At 38.2% G+C, this 24,320-nt stretch overlaps 1 protein-coding gene across 13 annotated transcripts in view; it reads right to left on the minus strand.

Annotated features, from left to right (window-relative positions):
• The window catches only part of TTLL5 (tubulin tyrosine ligase like 5), a 305,050-nt gene continuing 280,730 nt past the window's right edge, over window positions 1-24,320 (minus strand). For 11 of the 13 annotated variants that reach the window (XM_019920700.3, XM_073800210.1, XM_019920740.3 and 8 more), the window contains 2 exons: window positions 21,009-21,173; window positions 1-407 (listed from right to left, as the gene is read on the minus strand). In XM_019920700.3, the coding sequence (XP_019776259.2) occupies window positions 21,034-21,173 (140 nt within the window). In that variant the 3' untranslated portion in view covers window positions 1-407; window positions 21,009-21,033. The remainder of the gene's footprint in view (window positions 408-21,008; window positions 21,174-24,320) is intronic. The other 2 variants (XM_019920755.3, XM_073800209.1) reach the window with 1 other exon arrangement.

Genomic DNA, 24,320 nt, shown 5'->3' on the forward strand with positions numbered 1-24,320 from the left:
TGCAAATAGCCAAAGAGCCTCTTTTATATCATCTCTGTGTGGTAGCAGGAGAGGGACAGAGAAGACCTAAGCAGGTGGGAGAGGGGGTGAAAGGGGTAAAAGATACACGTGTGCTCTGATGGGGTATACATCGCTTCCGCTGAATGTCCCCACTGCCAAGTTCCAGTGAAACCGAGCTGACATGTTTTCCTGTCGTCTCAGGAAAAGTCTGGATTGGCTGATAGGCAACAATCTACTGCCACTTCTGCTGGTAGGCACTGGGGACTGAAACAGCAAAAAAAACAATACTCTGGACCCCTTGCAGCACTGGTGGATGCTTCACTGGAGTCACGCACCCAGGAGTAGTGGAGTAGTGGACAGGTTCCTCCTCCGCGTGTCTGTGCTTCATCTTTTAGTGTGAGCGTGATCTGAAAAAGAGGAAGTCAACCAACCACTGAGTGTCTGAAATGAGCACGTAGGGTTTTACTAATTTACAGGAATGTTTGGATTAGTTAGCATTACTGAAGAATAAGGTAGCTGTGGCCCAAATAAATGAAGATCACTTTGAAGTAAAAAACTATTAATTTTAACTACTTTTGTTGGAAACGGTTCTAAAACACTCCCATCCTGCTGCTGCTTCTTTGTTGTGTCGTTTTCTTAGTTTCTCCCGGCCCCCCATAAGAACATTTTATCCCTTCTGCTTCTTAAATAAAAGATGCTAAGTAAGTTAGCCTCTTCTAGAAACTCAGAATCAGCATTATTAGCATTCAATATTGAACCACATGGAAAAATTGCTCTATGCACGCTCTAGAGTTTGTCTAAATCTTCCCTCCGTGCTGGGTTATCAGATAACAGTCTGCCTTGTACCCCCTGCCTCCACCCCCAAAATACACATCTACATTTCTCCATCTAGTTTAAGAAAAGGAACATTACTATTACCCTAAATCCCCTGTGAGACCCTCCCAATTCTTTCTCATTTCCACTATCTTGAATTTTGGGTTTATCTTCCCCTTGTTTGCTTTTAAAAAACAGGTCTATTTACTACATATACTTATATCCCTACACATTTTATTTTAGTTTTCTGTGGTTTTGAATTTTATAGTGCTATTTTATTATGTGGCTATTCTTGTATGTGATCTCAGTACACAACTGGAAGAATTTCTTTAGATAGATACTTAGGAGTGGAATTGTTGGGTCATAAATACTTGCATCTTCAACCCTCTAAAAATAATGCCAGCTTATTTTCCAAAGCAATTGTACCAATTCATACCCCCTCTGCCAGTGGATGAGCTTCCCCTCCAACCTCAACCTCCTCTACATGTGGAGAAGCGGTATTGCCTGAATTTAAAATTTTTGCAAATCAAGTGAGGATATGATGGTATCCTACTGTGGTTTTAATTAGCATCTGACTGATTAGGAATGAGGCTGAGCATCTTCTCAAGTACCTAGTATTACACACACGTTTTGTCTTCTGCAAAATGCCTAGATATGCCTTTTGCTTATTTTCCTATTGAGTTGTTGCTTCTTGATGTTTTTGAACAGCTCGGTTGAGATATAATTCCATACCATTCAATTTACCCATTCAATGTGTAAAATTCAGTGACTTTTAGTATATTCAGGGTGCATCCATCACCACTATCAAGTCTAGAACATATTCATCGAAAGGAAATGGAAACCCACCTCTCAGCCATCACCCCCATACATCTCATCCCCCCAGACCTAGGCAACCATTCATCTGCTTTCTGTCTCTATAGATTTGCCTATTCTGGACATTGCATATTAAGTGGAATCATAGAATATGTGGTCCTTTGTGTCTGGCTTCTTTCACTTACCATGTTTTCAAGGGTCACCCACATTGTAGCATGCATCAGCATGCTATTCCTTTTAATGGCTGAATAATACTCTATTGTGTATATATACTATATTTATTTATTCACTCATAAGTTGATGGGTATTTGGGCTGTTTCTACACCTTGGATATTATTAATAATGCTGCTGAAAACATTCAAGTGCAAGTTTTTGTTTGGACATATGTCTTCATTTCTGTTGGGTTATATACATATTGCTGGGTTATAATGGTAACTCTATGTTTAATGGTTTGGGGACCTGCCAAACTGTTTCCCAAAGCATTTGCACCATTTTGCATTTCCACAAGCAGAGTATGAAGCTTCCAATTTCTCCACATCCTCAACACTTGTTATTGTCTTTTTTTGAATACTGCCATCCTGGTGGGTATGAAGTGGTATTCTGCTATGCTTTTGATTTGCATTTCCCTAGTAGCTAATGCCAATGAGAATGTTTTCATATGCTAATTGACACTGTATATCTTCTGTGCAGAAATGCCTTGTTGAGATCCGTTGCCCTTTTAAAAAATTGAGTTGTCTTTTTAATCATTGAGTTTTAAGACTTCTCTACATATTCTAGATACAAGTCCCTTATTACATACATAATTTGCAAATATTTTCTCCCATTCTGTGGGTTGTCATTTCGACGGTGTCCTCTGAAGCACAAAATTTAAAAATTTTGATGATGTCCAGTTTGTCTATTTTTTCTTTTGTTGCTTATGCTTTTGATGTCATAGCTAAGAAACTATTTATTGATTTTTAAAGTTCTTTGCTTAATACCTGGATACTAATTTTTTGAGGGTGTGTGGCAAACACCCTCACCAAGTTTGTGACTTGTTTCTTCAATCTCTTTAGGGTATCTTTTTTTTTTTAAAGAGGTTGTTTCATGATTTATTAATTTATAAGAGAAGTCCTGTTCAGAGATAAAAATTAGATTGCATTTAGATATACACTTAACAAGTGACCTTTTCAGAAAACGATTTTGTTTTAAATGTTAAAACTTCCAGAAAATCCAGGGCAGTCACCATAAAAATGGATGGTTTCTTTAAAAAACTTTTTAAAATAAAAAATTTCAAACATACACACAAACTAGAATAGTATGACACCTTCCTGTTCTCATCCTCTAGCTTTGATAGTTATCAACGTCCTACCATTTTTGTTCCATCTCTCTCCCCATGTTTTTTCTCCTGGAATACTTCAAAGAAAACCCAAGATAACACATCATTTCACTCATAAATACTTTAGCATGTATTTCTAATAGAGAAGAACTTAAGGATAAAAGGAAAACAAAACAAAAACCCCACAACATCTTTATGGTGTCTTAGAACAGAAGTTCCTAATTTGAACAAAGTCAAATTGATCAGTTTTCACCTTTCTAGTCTGCACTTTCTGGGTCTAATTTAAGAAATCTTTCCCTTACATTATGGTCATAATGTATTGTCCTATAACGTCTTACAAAAATACTGACACTTTTGCCTTTTGTATTTAAGCTTTTAATTCAAACTAAAATTGTGTAGGGTATGAAGAACAGATCTACTTTCATTTTTTTCCCACACAAGGAAGTCTCCCTTGATAATAATCTTGATAATAATTTTTGGTATCTAGTAAGACGAGTCACACATGGCTCCCTATCTCTCATTCCCATTATTTAAGAGTTTAAGGGTTAGGCTTGACCCTTTTCTCTTTCATGTAAATTTCAGAACCAACTTAAGTTAAAAAAAAAAAAAAGAACAACTAATATCCTGGCCAATCTATAGATAAATTTTGGGGTGAACTGACATCTTACCAAACTGACTTTTAATCTATGAACATGTTTCTCTCTCCATTAATTTTTTTTAAGTGACTCTCCATAGGGTTTTATAATTTTTTAAAATTGGAATATAATTGCTTTACAATGTTGTGTTAGTTTCTGCTGTACAATGAAGTGAATCAGCTATATGTATACACATATCCCCTCCCTCTTAGACCGCCCTCCCACCCCCACCCCCCCCCATCCCACCCATCTAGGTGGTCACAGAGCACCAAGCTGAGCTTCCTGTGCTTTATAGCATGTTCCCACTAGCTATTTAACGCATGGTAGTGTATATATGTCAATCCTAATCTCCCAATTCTTCCCCCACCCTCCCCGTCTGCCCCAGGTCCACATGTCCGTTCTCTACATGTACGTCTCTATTCCTGCCCTGCAAATAGATTTATCTGTACCATTTTTCTAGGTTCCACATGTATGTGTTAATATACGATATTTGTTTTCCTCTTTCCGGCTTACTTCACTCTGTATGACAGACTCTAGGTCCATCCACGTCTCTACAAGTGACCAAATTTCGTTCCTTTTTATGGCTAATATTCCATTTTATATATGTACCACATCTTCCTTAGCCATTCATCTGTCGCTGGACATTTAGGTTGTTTCCATGTCCTGGCTATTGTAAACAGTGCTGCAATGAACATTGGGGTCCATGCGTCCTTTTGAATTATGGTTTTCTCAGGGTATATGCCCAGTAGTGGGATTGCTGGGTCATATGGTAGTTCTACTTTTAGTTTTTTAAGGAACCTCCATACTGTTCTCCATAGTGGCTGTATCAATTTACGTTCCCACCAACAGTGCAAGAGGGTTCCCTTTTCTTCACACCCTCTCCAGCATTTATTGTTTGTAGATTTTTTGATGACTACTATTCTGACTGGTGTGAGGTGATAACCTCATTGCAGTTTTGATTTGCATTTCTCCAATAATTAGTCATGTTGAGCATCTTTTCATGTGCCTCTTGGCCATCTGTATGTCTTCTTTGGTGAAATGTCTATTTAGGTCTTCTTCCCATTTTTTAATTGGGTTGTTTGTTTTTCTGATATTGAGATGCATTAGCTGTTTGTATAGTTTGGAGATTACTCCTTTGTCAGTTGCTTCGTTTGCAAATATTTTCTCCCATTCTGAGGGCTGTCTTGTTTATGGTTTCCTTTGCTGTGCAAAAGCTTTTAAGTTTCATTAAGTCCCATTCGTTTATTTTTGTTTTTATTTTCATTACTCTAGGAGGTGGGTCAAAAAAGATCTTGCTGTGGTTTATGTCAGAGTGTTTTTCCTATGTTTTCCTTTAAGAGTTTTATACTGTCCGGTCTTACATTTAGGTCTTTAATCCATTTTGAGTTTATGTTTGTGTATGGTGTTAGGGAGTGTTCTAATTTCATTCTTTTACATGTAGCTACCCAGTTTTCCCAGCAGCACTTATTGAAGAGGCTGTCTTTTCTCCATTGTATATTCTTGCCTCATTTGTCATAAATTAGGTGACCATAGGTACGTGGGTTTATCTCTGGGCTTTCTATCCTGTTCCATTGATGTATATGTCTGTTTTTGTGCCAGTACCACACTGTCTTGATTACTGTACCTTTGTAGTATAGTTTGAAGTTGGGGAGCCTGATTCCTCCTGGTCTGTTTTTCTTTCTCAAGATTGCTTTCGCTATTCAGGGTCTTTTGTGTTTCCACACAAATTGTAAAATTTTTTGTTCTAAATCTGTGAAGAATGCCATTGGTAGTTTGATAGGGATTGCACTGAATCTGTAGATTGCTTTGGGTAGTATAGTCATTTTCACAATATTGATTCTTCCAATCCAAGAACATGGTATATTTCTCCATCTGTTTATGTCATCTTTGATTTCTTTCATCAGTGTTTTATAGTTTTCTGAGTACCAGTCTTTTGCCTCCTTAGGGAGGTTTATTCCTAGGTATTTTATTCTTTTTGTTGCAGTGGTAAGTGGGGTTATTTCCTTAATTTCTCTTTCTGATATTTTGTTGTTAGTGTATAGGAATGCAAAAGATTTCTGTGCATCAATTTTTTAAAAATTTATTTATTTTATTTTTGGCTGTGTTGGGTCTTTGTTGCTGCATGCAGGCTTTCTCTAGTTGTAGCGAGTGGGGGCTATTCTTCATTGCGGTGCATGGGCTTCTCATTGTGGTGGCTTCTCCTGTTGTGGAGCACAGGCTCTAGGCACATGGGCTTCAGTAGTTGTGGCACACGGGCTCAGTAGTTGTGGCTCGTAGCTCTAGAGTGCAGGCTTAGTAGTTGTGGTACATGGGCTTAGTTGCTCCGCAGCATGTGGGATCTTCCCAGACCAGGGCTCGAACCTGTGTCCCCTGCATTGGCAGGTGGATTCTTAACCACTGTGCCACCAAGGAAGCCCTGTGCATCAATTTTGTATCCTGCAACCTTACCAAATTCATTGATTAGTTCTAGTAGTTTTCTGGTGGCATCTTTAGGATTTTCTATGTATAGTATCATGCCATCTACAAACAGTGACAGTTTGACTTCTTCTTTTCCAATTTGTATTCCTTTTATTTATTTTTCTTTTCTGACTGCCGTGGCTAGGGCTTCCAAAACTATTGAAGAAGAGTGATGAGAGTGGACATCCTTGTCCTCTTCCTGTTCTTAGTGTGAATGCTTTCAGTTTCTCACCATTGAGAATGATATTTGCTGTGGTTTTGTCATATATGGCCTTTATTATACTGAGGTAGGTTCCCTCTATGCCCATTTTCTGGAGAGTTTTTATCATAAATGGGTGTTGAATTTTGTCAAAAGCTTTTTCTGCATCTATTGAGATGATCATATGGTTTTATTCCTTAATTTGTTAATATGGTGTATCACATTGACTGATTTGCATATACTGAACCGACATCTTACCAGACTGACTTTTAATCTATGTACATGTTTCTCTCTCCATTAATTTTTTTTTAAGTGACTCTCCATAGGGTTTTGTAATTTTTTAAATACTAGGTCTTACATATCTTTTGTTAGATTTTTCCCTAGGTACATTATATGCTTTGATGATTATAACTTTGATACAAAGGGTATCTTTTGTATAATCACACGCTCTACCTATTTGTTGCTGATGTACATAAATGTAATTGATTTTGGAAAACTCCTATAGAGCTAATAATTTTTTTAACATCTTTATTGGAGTATAATTGCTTTACAATGGTGTGTTAGTTTCTGCTTTATAACAAAGTGAATCAGCTACAGAGCTGATAATTTACTTGAACATTCGTTTTGGGTTTCCAATCAGACAAATACGTTATGTAAGAATAATGGCAGATTTGCTTCTTCCTTTATGATTCTTAGGTCATTTATTTTCCTTGTTCTACTTTACTGACTAGGACTTTCAGTACAACACTCGATAGAAGTGATGGGTTCCCTCGTCTTGCTCTGCATCTTAAAGGGAATATTTTCAAGGTTTCCCAACCAATAGCATGATAGTTACTGCTGCTTTTTTGTAGAGATACTCTATCATTAGGCTCCCTTCTATTCTTACTTAGGTAGGAATTTTTTTAAAGTCATGAGGGTATTGAATTTATCAAATGCTCATTCTGTATCCATTGAGAGGAGCATATGATTTTTCCCCCTTTAATCTGTTACTGCAGACAATTACATTAGTCGATTTTTAAATATTACACAATCTTGAATCTCTGGGATGGACCTAACTTGATCATGATGTCTTTTTTAAAATTGCTGGACTCAGTTTGCTAATGTTCTATTCAGACTTTTTCACATTTATACTCACAATTAAGATCTTATAATTTTAGAACTTTGGGGGGGTGGGGAACTGTCTTTGTTAGGGTTTGATATTAAGATGATAATAAGAGTTAGGAAGTGTTCCCTCTTTTCTGCTACTCTGGAACAATTTGTGGAAGATTGGTATATCTGATCCTTGGACGGCCAGTAAAACCATAAAAGCCTAGTGTTGAATTTGCGGTAAGACCTGTTCTTGATTCAATTTCCTAATAATTAAAAGAATATTTGGGCTTTATATTTCTTCTTGAGTAAATTTTTATAAGCTAAATACTAAAATTGTATCCATCTCACCAAAGTTTAAAAAATGTATCAAAGTAAGGTTATCCATAGTATCTTCCTACCATCTGTTTAATCTCTGAAGGATGTATAATAATGTCGCTATTTGTTCCTCACAACCGTGAGTTCATTTTCTATTTTATTAATTTCCTCTTTTATCTTTATTATCTTTGAATTTATGTTGTTGTTCTTTTTTTTAACTTCTTAAGTCAGATACTTAGCACATTAACTTTCAGCCTCTCCTCTTTCCCTAGTACTGTATAAATTTTCCTTTAATATTACTTTTTAATATCCCTCAGGTTTTGATAAATAGTATTTTCTAATTGTGATTTTTCTGATGAGTTAACTCTTTCTTAATTTCTAAACACATGAGGATTTTCCAGTTACCTTTTTGTTATGGCACTGTGATCAGGGAATATGGTCTTTGAAATGTGATTTAAGGCCTACTACATAGTTTCCACAAATACTCCACAGACACTTGCAAAGAATGTGTATTACGCACTTACTTAGTGTGATGTTCTATACATATCTATTATATCAAGCCTGTTAACTGTGTGGTTCAAATTTCCTAAAATGTTTTCAAGATTTTAAGACTGCTTGATCTACCAATTACTGAGTTACATTAAAACATTCCATTATGAAGATGGATCTGTCTATCTCTCTTTGCAGTTCTGTTCATTTTTGCCCAATATATTTTTCATAAGTATGCATTGTATTTAATTTGAAAAGTCAGTAAATATACTAGTTAAAATAATTCAACAAGAAAAAGTTAAATACTTTCCTGGTGAATCTTTAGAACTTTTAGCCATAATGTAGTGATCCTCTTTCTTTCTTTCTTTTTTTTTTTTTGCAGCACTCGGGCCTCTCACTGTTGTGGCCTCTCCTGTTGCGGAGCACAGGCTCCGGACGCACAGGCTCAGCGGTCATGGCTCACGGGACCAGCCGCTGCACGGCATGTGGGATCTTCCCGGACCGGGGCACGAACCCATGTCCCCTGCATCGGCAGGCGGACTCTCAACCACTACGCCACCAGGGAAGCCCCCTCTTTATTTCTTGACATGCTTTTTGCCTTAAAATCGATTTGTTTAGTTTTTGATGATGGCCATTCTGACTGGTGTGAGGTGATACCTCATCGTAGTTTTGATTTGCATTTCTCTGATGATTAGTGATTAGTTGAGCACCCTTTCATGTGTTTGTTGGCTATCTGTATATCTTCTTTGGAGAAATGTCTATTTAGGTCTTCTGCCCACTTTTGGATTGGGTTGTTTGTTTTTTTTTTTTGGATGGTTCTGAAAAACCTAGGGGCAGGACAGGAATAAAGATGCAGATGTAGAGAATGGACTTGAGGACACAGGGAGAGGGAAGGGTAAGCTGGGATGAAGTGTGAGAGTGGCATGGACATATATACACTACCAAATGTAAAACAGATAGCTCGTGGGAAGCAGCCGCATAGCACAGGGAGATCAGCTTGGTGCTCTGTGACCACCTAGAGGGGTGGGATAGGGAGGGTGGGATGGAGATGCAAGAGGGAGGAGATATGTGGATATATGTATGTGTATAGCTGATTCACTTTGTTATAAAGCAGAAACTAACACACCATTGTAAAGCAATTATACTCCAATAAAGATGTTCAAAAAATATTATATTAAAAAAATCTATTTGTCTGATGACTATAGCTACATTCCCCTGGTATATCGTTTTCCAGCCTTTTCCTTTCATCCTTTTTATATACTTATATTTGAGATGTGTCTCTTTTAACCAGCTTTGGTTCGTGGGGTCCTTCATAGTCTGGCCCCTCGTCATCTCTTAAGGCCCATCTGTGCCCACTCTCTTCTTTGCTCCCCACACTGCAGCCCCACTGGTGTGCTTGTCTTTCCCAAACACAGCAGCCATGATCTCCTTCAAGGCATGTGCTCATGCTGTTCCCTCTGTCTGGAATTCCCTTCTCTTCATGACCACCAGCTCATTCCCTCACCTCCTTCAGGGCTTCACTCAAGTGACACTCTTCTTGACTACTCTGTTTAGAATAGTGCCTCTCCTATTCTCTATCTCCTTTCATGGCTTTTCTTTTTCTCTAAGAACACTCACCACTACCTAATGTACTATTTGTGTTATATTTGGTTTGTTGTCTATCTCTCCCATTAGGGATTTTTGGTTGTTTTGTTCACTGCTCTGTGCTGTGTGCCTAGTGCTGACAGTAGTGTGTAGCACATAGTAGATGCTCAGTAAATATCTGTCCAATGACTCAGTCTTTGACTTTCACTGGAACATTTAGTCCACTCAAATTATTGTAATTACTATTATTTTTATTTATTTCTACAATCTTAAGTGTGTTTTCTATTTGTTCTACCTTTTCTGTGTTTTCTTTTCATCCTCATGGATTTATTATTTTTCTCATTTCATTTCCTCTTGACTATTTTGGAAGTTTCACATTTCGAATCTTTTAGTAGTTACTCTATTCATTTTTGCATTTGTATAAACTATGTAAAGCTGAAGTTAATCAATATCTTCACCTTTTTATTGTACAATGTCAGGTTAGACTACTTTAACTCTGATCATACCCTCTCTCTTGATTTGTATGATATTGATGTTGGATATTTTCATTCCCTCTCTCTCTTTTAACCACACAAGAACATAATTATCACTTCATTGGTTATTATGTTTACATTTGCCCATATTTTTACACATTCTTTGCTTATAATTCCTCCTTGCATCTCAGACCTTTTTCTGGTATCATCTTTCTCTATTTGAAATACATTCTTTAGATTCTTTCCTTTTGTGGAGGTTTGCTAGGGACAAATTCTTTGGGGCTTTATACGTTGAAAAGTGTCTTTATTTCATCTTTATCCTTGAAAGGTATTTTTGCTTTAAGTACATTTCTGGTGCGGTAATTGTTTCTTGTCATCAATGGCAAGATTAAACTGCGTTTTGGGTTCCACTCTTGCTGTTGAGCAGTATGCTCTCAACCAAATTGGCATTCCTTTGGTAAGGCTTCTTTTCTCTCTAGCTGCTTTTAACATCTTTTCTTTGTCTTTGGTATTCTAAAGTTTTAGTATGGTGTGTCTAGGTGTGGATTTCTTGTGATTCACTGCAATTTGTGTATCTTTCATTAGCTTTGGAAAATTTCTAGCTGTGAGCTCTTCAAATATTGTCCCTGCCCCATTTTTCTTCCAGAACTCCAGTTAGATGTCTATTAGGGCTTCTCACTTGGGTTTTCCACCACTTTTTCTTTCTGTGCTACATTCCAGATAATTGCTTTAAATACATCTTCAGCTCATTAAATCTCCCATCAGCTGGATCTAATCTGCAGCTAAGCCCTATGCGTTGAATTTTAAACTTTACTATATTTTTTCAATTCTGAAAGTGCTACTTAGTTCTTTTTCAAATCTGCTTGGTCATAAGTTTAACCTCTTGGTTTTACTCATACTTTTATTCCCTCCTTTAATTTCTCTAAACATATGAGAATTTTTTGTTTTACATTGTATGTCTGGTGATTTCAATATCTTAGTCTTTGCAGGTCTGATATTGTTATCTGTTATTTTTGCTGACTTTTGCTTATGGCGCTGTGTTTCCTTTTCTGTTTTGTAATTTTAAACTGTGATACCACAGTTCTCAGAATGTTACCTGTGGGAATTATTTGAGATTTGAGTTGAAGGAGGATCTCTCCAGAAAAACTATGCATTTAATGCTACTGGATGCCTGGGGCCACCACTAGCTTAGGACCACCTTAAACAAGATTCTCGGTTTGAAGTTTTTTGGAGCACCTAGGGAATACGATTCATGCCCAAGCTTACATGAGAGCCAGTTTGTGGTTATAAATGGAAAAGGGAGAGTCCTCTACTCCATCTCACTCACCACCAAGGTTCAAGACGGGCAATTTCTTTCAGTGCCTAAGCGGGTGGAGCACAGGTGGGAGGGGAGGTTTATTTCTGGTTAACCTTCACATGGAGAATACAGCCCTTTGGGGTCCCATCTTTATGTGAAAGGTCTCCAGTTAGACTCTCACCTTGAGATTTGCCAGTTGTCCCTTACATCTGCCATAATTCTAGTCTAGAGCTGCTTTAATCCCTGCTCCTGCCTGGTGATCCAGTGCTGGGGTAATTAGGGCAGGAAGGATATATGGAATAATAATGTTATTGCATTTCCCCCCTCACTGCCTCTGTGGCCATGATCAGAAGCCAGCTCTTTTTTGTAGGACTTTAAAAAAACAGCCATTGAAGTTATCCCATCTTCTTTTTTGCTTTGATGTCCTAGTGTGGAACTTTTCTTGTTTTTTCGTCAAATGTCTATACATCATACTGCCTATTTACACACTCACTTGGCATTTACCAAATAAACAGTTACATCTTATTAGGTTAGTTCTAAAGTCAATAAGCAACATAAACATAAAATCAGAATTACTTTTGACAACCTTAAAGCACCTGTAAAATACATTATACTGGTTTGGCAACTACCAGAGTCCAACAAACCCAATTTTTCTCCCAGCCTAGCACCAGAGTAAAGTAACTGCCTTGTGTTACACAGTGAATAAAAATATTTTTAAACATGGATTGACATTCTGCCAAGGTGAAATACACCATGAGAGGCACCTAGGAGTGGAGAAGGCACAGCAGGTTCACACTCCATGCTCACTTTAAGGTATACGTTCCCCGAGCAGAATGGTGGACAGACTTTCCTAAATTACCTAAAACATTGTTTCTTAAACTTTTGGGGGTGGGGTGGGGGGAAGGGGACTTTGTCTTGCACGTGTCCCTCATTTCCCCTGCTCCCCTCTTTTCAGGGCAGAGACCGTGTCTTACAAACCTTTACAAGGCCCAAGCTCATAGCATTTTGCCATGTAAATATTTACAGGGGGACTGCTTGGTAAATATTCCATTGACTGCTGTGGAAATGAGCAGAAGCACAGCAGCGTTCCTGATGGGAAGTAAAAGACTTCCAACTAACAATACAAACTATGCTTCTGCAAACAGCAGAAGGCCCCGTGTGATCCGCAATCCACACCCCAGACCAGTGCTCTACCACCCATCAGCTGTCTGGAGGAAAGGGAGGCAAGTTTCCCATGAGGTCATCTGATCATGGCTTTTCTAGTCTAGAAAAGACAGAAATTCATCATGACTTCCATTCTAATAAAAAAGGCCCAGACCTCAAACAACGTGAACATAAAACTGGAGTTATTTTTCTCCTTCCGAGGTCTGAAATGATTAGGAGAAATAAAATTAAATTCATTTTTAAAATTACTTAAATGCAAAGACTTTTTAAATTGTGCCTTAGATTTGTCCCTAAGGCCTTTCCAATGGATCTGAGTGGCTCTGGTAGTACACTCTGGCAGCATTCTGGTTTGGTAAGAAAGACAGTGAATGAATCACTTTATTTATATCCTGAGTGACATTAGGTGAAAGGGACAGCTGGGGAGTGAGGGCCAACCTGCTGGCCCTTCACCTTCCTGGGCACAGCTCTAGTATGCAGGAATGAACAACACAGGCACAAGAGCATCAGATCCATTTCATGAAACCCTGCCTGGGTGACACAAAGGCACTGCGCACAGCTGCAAGGGGTTTGTGTAGAGCAAAGGCAGCCCCTGAGTGACGCTGAAATGCAGTCACGTGGGAGAGGGAGCTGCTGACCACAGCAGCACCGTCAAGCGCTCATGCCCTCCCAGAAATGCTTCTGAATTCTCATGAAGAATACAAGCACCTGGTGTAACTCTTTGATGCCAAAACCAACATGGGCTCAAGTGTCCATCCATGGGGGAGATTTACTTCCTACTTGCAAATGAGTATTGAATAGTTTTAATAAAATGCCGTTTTAAGGAATTCTACTATAAAGAACTAAAGTCATGTAGACAATAAGCCTAATTCTTCTAAGAAAATTATACGCAACTGATTTCTGAAAGTATATTTAATTCTTACAAATCTGTAAAAACCATATTACCCTTATTCTGGTTCACTTTCTTATTACAGCAAACCCTAAGATGAGCATGATAAAGTTACAGCACGGAATAGAAAGATACACATCTATTTGGATGACTTTCAGACATCACTCAGTGAAAAGTGTTTCTTTTTTTTACCTACATTCAGATAACGTATCTTAAGGGCAGACCATTTAACACATTTACATAGAGCTTTTTTTGGCATAAGAGTATTTAATAACTTCCCTTTTTTGAAAATTTAAGAATTGCAAGGCTGATCTAAATCAAAGTCCTTGGGATCTAATTCTATGATCTATCTACATCTATTTAGTTTTGAAGCGTAATCCACTTAAGCATATCTGAGATATATATTTATATATATGTTTACATATTTTTATATGTTTATATATAATGTCTATATATAAAATGTTTATATGTAATATACCTGTAAATAATCTGGATTTATAAGATAAATCACTAAGTCATTAAAAGGGAAATGATTTATTTCACCAAAAGTTTCTTTACTTTCTTAAAAAGAATTAATTTCTTATGCAAATCAAAACTACAACGAGGTACCATCTAATGTTGCTCAGAATGGCTATCATTTAAAAAACCTACAAATAATAAATGCTGGAGAGGGTGTGGAGAAAAGGGAACTCTCTTGCACTGTTGGCAGGAATGTAAATTGGTGCAGCCACTATGGAGAACAGTATGGAGGTTCCTCAGAAAACTAAAAATAGAATTGCCATATGATCCAACAATCCCACTCCTGGGCACATACCGAGACAAAACTATAATTCGAAAAGATACATGCACCCCTATGTTCATAGCAGCACTATTTATAAAGAAGATGTGATATATATATATATATATATATATATATATATATAATGGAATACTACTCAGCCATAAAAAGAATGAAATAATGCCATCTGCAACAACATGGATGGACCTAGAGATTATCACACTAAGCGAAGTAAATCAGAAAGAGAAAGACAAATACCATATGATATCACTTATATGTGGAACCTAAAATATGACACAAATGAACACATCTACAAAATAGAAATAGACTCACAGACATAAGAGAACAGACTTGTGGTTGCCAAGGAGGAGGGGGGAGTGTGGGGGAAAGGATTGGGATTTTGGGATTAGTAGATGCCAACTAGTATATATAAGATGGACAAACAACAAGGTTCTACTGTAGAGCACAGGGAACTATATTCAATATCCTGTGATAAACCATAACAGAAAAGAATATGAAAAGGAATATATATAACTGAATCACTTTGTTGTACAGCAGAAATTAACATTGTACATCACTATACTTCAGTAAAATTAATAAAAATACAGTAACAATATAAAATTTAAAAAAGATTTTATTTCTTTATAGAGAGTTCTAGAAATGAAGAGGGATAGAGTAACACAATACTATGAACTTTAACCTGATTTCTTCTATTCACCAGCCTTCTAATCTTTGGAATTTAATGATGATTACTGTTTTCTGACTATAGGATAAATTCATGCTCACTGTAGAAAAGCTTTGGTGAGGTTTAAGAACAAATTTTTATATAGCTTTGAGTTCAAAAGAACTGATGTACAGAGGGACCTTTCCTATTCTAGAACAATTATTTTTAGCCTGATAAAAATTCAGTCTCATTCCTCCTATAGTAGATGCGTCATTAATTCAAAAAGGGCGCTGGATACCAGTTCTTTGCCTAAGGATCAGGAGAACAGTAGACGTTCAACTACCTGAGGAAAGTAAATGAAGGGACCCTAAACCGGTGACTTTCAAACTTGCTGTTTTTTTTTTTTACTGCAATGCATAGGTGTAAAAAATACATCTCATATGAACACTCAAATAAATAGCTTTATGACTTAAAGTCTCACAGAACAATTCTTACTTTTATGATAGATGGACCTGGTATTTTCCTTTCTATTCCATTCTGTTCCATTGTGGGGGGAGGGAGGAAGAATTGATGGTTATGACCAGTGGTATGCTAGTAATTGTTTAACAACTGGCCCTCTGTGGTAAAATAAGCAAACAAAAGCCCTGACTTTGTCTTGTTGGCTGATTTCCACTACAGCCGAGTTCAAGTAAGCAATGTGAAGTTATTGAAGGCAGGGTTGAGAAGAGGCATGCACCACGGTCTCTCGTGAGCCTGGCTGTGACCCACCAAATTGATTTGATGACCCACTCGTAGGTCATGACCCACAGTTTAAAAACCACTGCTCTAGAGTCTAGACAATCAAATTCCTTAGCAGTTCACAGGAAGCTGAGAGAGACCAGTAGATACTGTTCCCAGGAGGCACTGAATGAGAGCACATGCGCTGGGATGACAAGCTGCCTGGGCACCAGAGGGGAACAACCAGCCCCTCGCGCCTCCTCAGACTCAGGCATCTCTGAACTAGGGCCTTCAGCTTCCCAAAGACTGATCATCTGGGGAAAGTGAGAGATGCCAGGAGAAACCTTAGGAAAATCACAGTCTCTCTGAGCTTCCTTTTCTTTCTTGTATAGGAATAATAACTTGCGTACTCCACTGGATTGTTGGAAGATAATTCACATGAAAACATTCTGAAAATCGTAAAGGAATCTACAGGGCAGTATTCGCATGAAAATGACTACATTTAACAAAATCTTACTCACAGGCAACTAAATATCATCTATCTTAGCATCTGAGTTCATCAATCATTCCCACCCTTTTGATCTCTCCTATGTGGTCCTCTGAGATTCTGAAACACCCAGGTGTCTCCTCTCGACGCTGGTTCCTTGGACTCCTCCACTGCCTCCTTTTCTCTTTTGCACTTTGTTGCTCTTTCTTACATCCTTTCCTTCAGAGAATTTATCCACTGACAGTTTTAACAGGTAGCTATACAAGGACGATTGCTAAACTCTACATGCAGCTCTGACTTCTCCCTGGCTTTTGAGAAGACTTTTCTGAATTTAATGTTCAGCCATCATCTCAAATTCGACTTCTAAAATACTATCTAGGAAGCACAGAGACTCCCAAACAGGATCAACCCAAAGGAGATCACACCAAGACACACTGTAATTAAAATGGCAAAAATTAAAGATAGAGAATGTTAAAAGCTGCAAGGGAAAAGCAACGAGTTACATACAAAGGAACTCCCATAACACTATCAGCTGACTTTTCAGCAGAAACTTTGCAGGCCAGAAGGGAGTGGCATGATATACCTACAGCCAGGAATACTCTACCTGGCAAGGCTTTCGTTTAGATACGATAGAGAGATCAAAAGTTTTACAAGCAAGCACCACCAAAGAGTTCAGCACCACCAAGACAGCTTTATAAGAAATGTTAAAGGGACTTCTCTAAGGGAAAAAGAAAAGGCCACTACTAGGAACATGAAAATTATGAAAGGAAAAATCTCATTGGTAAAGACAAATATACAGTAAAGGTAGTAAATCAGCCATGTATAGAGCTAGTAGGAAGGATAAAAGACAAACGTATATAGTAAAATCATCTATAGCCACAATAAGTTGTTAAGGGATACACAAAACAGAAAGATGTATGATATGATGTAAAAAACAGTAAATGTGAGGGGAGGGGCAGTAAAAATGCAGAGCTGTTAAAATGTGTTTGAACTTAAGAGACCAGCAAATTAATCGTTCATATATATATATATGGCTACGTACAGTGTGGGGAATAAAGTAAATAACCATGTAATACCTTTGTACGGTGACATAACTAGACTTATCATGGTGGTCATTTTGGAATGTAAAGAAATACCAAATCACTATTTTGTGTAACAGGAACAAACAAACTCATAGAAAAAGAGATCAGATTTGTGGTTACCAGAGGCAGGGAGGGGGAATTAGATGAAGGTGGTCAAAAGGTACACACTTCCAGTTACAAGACACATAAGTACTAAGGATGTAATGTACAACTTGATAATACAATGAACACTGCTGTGTGTTACATATGAAAGACGTTAGGAGAGTAAATCCTAAGAGTTCTCATCACAAAGAATTTTTAAAAAATATTTCTTTAATTTTGTATCTATATGAGATGATAAATATTCCCTACACATATTATGATAACCATTTCCTGATGTAAGTAATTCAGCAATTCTACATCTTGGTATATACCCAAAAGAGCTGAAAGCAGGGTCTTGAGCAGATATTTGTACATCCATGTTCACAGGAGCATTATTCACATAGCCGAAAGGTGAAAGTAACCCAAGTACCCATCGACGGATGACTGGATAAACAAAATGTGGCACACACATACAATGGAATATTATTCAGCCTTTAGAAAGGAAGGAATTCCGACACATGCTGCAACACAAAAGATCCTTGAGGACATTATGCTGAGTTAAACAAGCCAGTCACAAAATGACAAATACTGTATGATTCCACTTACATGCAGTCTCTAGAGTAGACAAATTCATAGAGACAGAAAGCAGAATGGTGGTTGCCAGGGAGTGGGGGAGGGGAAACAGGGAGTTAGCGTTCAATGGGTACAGAGTTTCAATTGTGCAAGGTATAAAGAAGTTCTAAAGACGGATGGTGGCGATGGTTGTACAATGATGTGAATGTCCTTAATCCACTGAACTGTACACTTAAAAATGGTTAAAATGCTAAATTTTGTGTTATGTGTATTTTTTCACAATTAAAAAGGAGATATTGAATAATAATATATATTGATCTATCTCTTATTCTGTTTCAGGTACTATATGAAGTATTGATATTTACTGCATACATTGTCTTATGTAACCCTATATCTGTATAGATGCTAGGAAGGGTGGAAAGCAGGGGGAAATCTATTGTTTTTGTCTGCCTAGCGTCCCTTCCCATCTGCTTATGGTTTTAGCTCCTTTCACTTCCTCTGGGAAAACTATAACCCTACCTCCTCTATTCCAATCAGGTGATTACGGCCAGACTACAAATGTTCCTCCTATACCCTTTCCATCACAAAAGCTGGCAGATGACCCAGAACTGGCCAGAGTCCCATCCCCTTACCCGCAGCAATTGCTTTAAGAGGTGGTCATGTCATCCAAGCCAAGCCAGTCACAGCCCTTCCTTAGGATGTATATATACTAACATAGAAGAGTCCTTTTCACCCTGTGGTCATTAAACTGCAAAGAATAAGGCTGTAGCTGCTGCTCAAATTACCCTCCATCTAACCTTGCTACGTGGAAGAAACCATTTAAAGAAGAAAGAGGGAGTTTAATGAAGCTGTGAAGAGACATGAAGAGAGATGAAAAAAGATGGAGAGAAAGAAGAGGCAAAGAGGGACGGAGAGAAAGAAAGATCTGACCACACTTAAAAAACTGTTTCTATTTGTATTTTTAAAAAGTAATCTGGGGGACTTCCCTGGTGGCACAGTGGTTAAGACTCTAGGCTCCCAATGCAGTGGGCCCGGGTTCCATCCCTGGCCAGGGAACTATATCCCACAGGCATGCCACAACTAAGAGTTCGCATGCCGCAGCTAAGTAGCCGGCAAGCCGCAACTAAGGAGCCCGCCTGCCACAACTAAGACCTGGCGCAACCAAAAAAAAAAGTAATCTCTGCACAAATTAAAAAAAAAAGAAAATCAAACAACACAGACGGGTGTAGAGTTAAAAGTGTCTCTTCTACCCTAGACTCTTTGCTATGTTACTGCTGTGTGTATCTGTATCCGTCTCAGAATAGTCTTTGCACATACAAGCAAACATACGATAAACATATATTCCTTCTCCCCTTTTTACACGGATGGGAGCATAATCTACAGTGGAATTAAAAACAAAATCTTTCACTTGACAATATATTTCAAAAATTGTTCCATACCAACATAAACATTTACTTCAGGAGAACTCTTTAGGTAATCCATAAAAATATTATTCAAATTCCAAGACACCTTTTTAGCGTGGGTCATCTTGTGAGATCCTCCCGTGTCTCACCCTCTAATTCCACACCTTTTTGTAAGGAAAACTGAAATGGACCCTAGAACCTGTCTGTCATCTTGTTATCGTGCAACCAGGAGATAACAGGAAACAGCTTCTTCCTCTCTTAAAACAAAGGGCCACCCAAGGGGGAGTTCCAGCAAAGCAGGAGCCAAATTATTGGAGCTTAATATGTGGAGATGTTATTACAAGTGATAGCTCTTAGAGTACTCTGAAAGGGAGCGTTTAACCTCACGTTAGCATCATTTTAGAGACCAAAAAGAGGGCTGTAGGTGAAAAGAAGTTTGACCTTAGGCGGGAATAATGACAGCTTTGCCACATAGACTCTGATGGTTAGACAAACACGAGACAATCAAGCTGACAGCGCTACTAAATTTAGAGGCTAAAGCTATTGGCAGCTCAGTGTACTTTCTGAGGAATCAGATGTCAATCACTATCACCACAAAGCACATGTCCTCTGGATCCTTTGAAATAAAGCTTGAGTTTAACTATCATCTAACCTTCTCTTGTAAAGATCTTCCTATTAGTTCTCGAAAGGCTCCTGAATATGTCTGTTACTTTACATTTATCTTCTAAACTAATCCATACGGCCCACTAATCATTTTTATTACTTTTCACTGGATTTTCTAAAGTGTATCATCTCTCTGGGTATTATGGTTCATTGCATGCCCATGTCTAAGCTACTGTCTTGTATCCCTCTTTTTGTCTATTAACAATAAAAGAATGATGAGAGTAGTTTCTCGACCTTTTATGACTACGCTCCATCAGCCAGATGGAGATTTTGTTCCATTTTACTTTCTGCAGTTTGTTTTATGAAAGCTGTAAATTTCTTATCACTCTCCATACATAATTATATTACAGTTTGACTATGCTTTTTTTTAAACTTATGGTAACTCCCCTCCTCTTTTCCCTCTTGGTATGCACCGCTGGTTGAGAATCACTGTATTAGACATAGACTTAAGGCTCCATTGTACCATTTCTCTTCAATCTAGTCCATAAAATGCCGTTTTTCACTCCCAGAAAAACTTGTCCTAAATGTCAAAAATTTCTATCTGCCAGATGAGAACCTTAGCTTCACAGAATAGTAGTATGGCCTACAGATTATATCAGTCAGAGTGCTCATGTATTTGATGAAGATGAACCTACTTTACCATGTAAAAACTGCCAATGTGTCCATCTCTTAATTTTTTATTTTTACTTTATTGAAAAAAAAACGAGTGTGGTAGGCAGCCTTTAAGATGGTCTGTGATTCCTGCCTCCTGATACTCATGCCCTTATGTAATCTCCCCACCCTGAGTATAGACCAGACTTACTGACTCTCTTCTTACAGAGAATACAGCAAAAGTTATGGGATGTCACTTCCAAGGTTAAATTGTACAAAGACTGTGGCTTTTGCCTTGGGTGCTCTCCCATTCTCTCATGTATTGCTTGTTCAGGGGAGGCCAGCTGCCATGTTGTGAGTCAGCTGTATTAGTTTGCCCAGGCTGCATAAGAAAATACCACAGAATGGTTGGCTTAAACAACAGAAATTTATTTTCTCACAGTTCAGGAGGCTGGAAGTCCAAGATCAAAGTGTAGGCAGGTTTGGTTTCTTCTGAGGCCCCTCCCCTTGGCTTGCAGATGCCCATCTTCTTCTTGTGTCCTCACAGGGTCTTTCCTCTGAGTGAATCCCTGATGCCTCTCTGTGTGTCCAAATTTCCTCTTCTTCTAAGGACACCAGTCAGACTGGATTAGGGCTCACCATAACAGCCTCCTTTTAACTTAATCACCCCTTTAAAGGTTCTATCTCCAAATATAGTCACATTCTGAAGTACTGGGGGGTTAAAATTTCACATATGAACCTGTGGTAGGGGGCATATCTCAGTTCATACAGAGGCCCTTTGGAGAGGACTGAGTGGAAAGAGGCCTGACAATAACCATATGAGTGAGCTTGGAAGCAGATCCCCCAGTTGGGCCTTCAGATGAGATCACAGCTCCCAGCTGACAGCCTGATACACCCTCATGTGAGACCTTAAGCCAGAGATCTCCAGCTAAGCTAGAATGCCTGACTCATAGAAATTGTGAGATAATAAATGTTTGTTGTTTGAAGCCATAATTTTTGGGTAAAATTTGTTATGCAGTAATAGATAACGAATATTACCAATAACCTCATGTACCAACAAAGAAAAACCTGTCTTAGCTGGAATGCTTGGGCAAAGAATATTGAGGCTACTTGAACTTCTTTGTTAATTGGGGTTAAGGCCCAATTTTTCTTTGCTTCATACCTTGCTGCAAATGAATCAGTGTACTTTTCTGCCCCAAATTATGTCTTTGATGACTGAAGATTGAAACTGTTCTAGGTGTTGCTTGATAGAAAAACCACCACCACCACCACCACCACCACCATTTTCACATGCAATATCTCATCTAGTTTTCACAGCAACTCCATGAAGAAGACATAGCAGCTACAGTATTTTAGTTCAGGTGCCAAGCAAAGCACCTGACACATAGTAGGCATTAAAAAAACCTTCTAAATGAATGTGTTTCCATTTTACAGATGACTATACTGAGCCTGCAGAAGTTAACTAACTTGTTCAAGGTTACACAGTTCCTAAGTGGCAAGTATGGTAATAGAATCCAAGTCCAGGATTTTTTCCTATTGTACCATGTCACCTGATATGTTTGCTATTTGCATCTTTCTTCCTTGAAGTTATGGGTAAAAACATTTTTTAAAAAATAATAAAAATTACAGTTAACTGATACTTTATTTTACATTTTTTCCCCCTTTAGGGGCTGTGATAGGTGAATGAAAAGTAATTATAAGCAAATAGCTACATTCTGAAAATGATCAATTCATAAGGTATGGGCACATACACCCTAGTAGTTTGCTACTGAGTCAATTCTGGAAGATTTGTATTTACATCTCCTTATCTTTTTAAAGTCAACAAGTAGTGGATTTAACATCTTAAGCTTATTAAAGATAGGTACTCTATTATATGCCTCTTCTTTTCCCCACATGGGTTTCTGGGTGAATCAAAGAACACAGCCCTTGAACACCAGGAAAAAGCTGATTACAAAAATGGCATGAAGTTTCATGAAGTTTCTTCTCTTCCTCTCAGAAGTCCAAGGAAGAGAAAGAAGCATAGACATAGTTATTAAAATACCCCAAATTTACAGGATGTGAACACTGCACAGTTAATCTAACATTGTCCAGAGACTTATTTAGTGAATGTTAAATCTTATAACAGCAATAGAAACTGATCTTTTATCCCACATTCACTTACTGAATACCTATTAAATGCCCAGCACTGTGAAAAGCACTGGTGATATAGAGGTGAATGACATAATTCCTAATCCTTCTGGGAGTTTATAACCTGGTGGTAGAGGTCAACAACTGAAATATAATAATGTATTTTAGAAAATTCTGTTACAGAGGAAGGCAAAGGGTATTACAGGAGTTAATGGTAAGAGAGGGAAGTGGGTACTGTGGTCGGTGAAGGACTTTGGAAGAGATGACAAGATCTGGAAATGGAAGCATGGCCGGAGTTAGCCAAGGGGAGGTGGGACTTCTACAAAGAGGAAACATCTTGTGCAATGGCATGGAAGTGTGAGGTAGCGTAGCAAGTAGTTTAGAATGACTGGAATTTAAAGGTACGTGTTGGGGGAGTAGTGGAAAATGTGGGTAGAGAAGGGAGTAGGCCATGAAGGGCTCTGGTTACCCACTGAAGAATTTGTACTTTAAGGAAAGCTTTTGAAAACTTTTTAGTGGGGAAGTATCATAATTATAACTGTTTCTAAAAGACCACTACTAGCAGTGTGGAGGATAAAATCAGAATGAGGCCGAGGGCAAAAAGATCTGTATGGAAAACACTATAGTAATTCAAACAAAAAGTGGTATGTGTCTGAATTAAGTCAGAGGAAATGAATGAGATTAGACATAAGATCTGAGAAGTGTTTAAAGGGAAAAATATAATAATTGATAACCAATGGGATATGTGGGGTGAGGGGAGTAGCTAGAATGATTCTTAGGTTTCTGGCTTTACTTTATTGAAGGTGAACAGGGAGGGACCATAAGGGGAGTGTGTCTGAGAGGATGACAAGCACAGTTTTGGACGTGCTGGGTTTGACATGACTGTGAGAGATTCAGGAGAGATGTCTAGAGGTGGCTCCAGGGAGAAGTTTGGGTAGAGAAGGGCTGCTACGTACCTGTTTTATGTATATGTTATTTCCAGAATTGTGCAGTGCACAACCAATCTGTGAAGCCATACATGACAGCCCTGGCTGGAGGTACAGGTTTGGAACCGTCAAATATGGAGGTCAGTTGAAACTACTGGAAAGAACTAGGGCCCCCACCCAGGTGGGGGATGGTAACTTCAGGCTGAGCACAAGATTCCTGGAGCACCGCCCTCCTACCTCACTACCAACCAATCAGAAGAAAGTCACACACCCTGCAGTTCTCACCCCAAATTTTGCCTATAAAAACTTTTCCCCAAAAACTGTTAGGAGTTTTGAGCATGAGCCACCCATTCTCCTTGCTTGGCCCTGCAATAAACCTTTCTCAAAGGCAGGATTCTAGAGAAGGAAAATTCACAAGTAAGCAAAGGATGAAGAGCTTTAAAAGAGTGACTAAGAAGGATTTTTCAGAGAGGTGAGAAAGAGGAAAGGTAACCTTACCAAAAACTCAATATTATTAAAGGTTAACACTTTAAAGATGTGGATTTTTCTCCAAATTGAGTGATTAAGTAAACCATCCTTATTCATTCCTTACAAGGTTTATTATTAGCCATACTTTTTAATGATGTTAGTATTGTCCAGCTATGGTTGATCTTAGTCAGAACTTAATTTCAGCCTCAGGTGAATAATTTTATACCAGGT

Source organism: Tursiops truncatus, chromosome 2 (genome assembly GCF_011762595.2).
Source record: "Tursiops truncatus isolate mTurTru1 chromosome 2, mTurTru1.mat.Y, whole genome shotgun sequence".
NCBI classification, from domain to species: Eukaryota; Metazoa; Chordata; class Mammalia; order Artiodactyla; family Delphinidae; genus Tursiops; species Tursiops truncatus.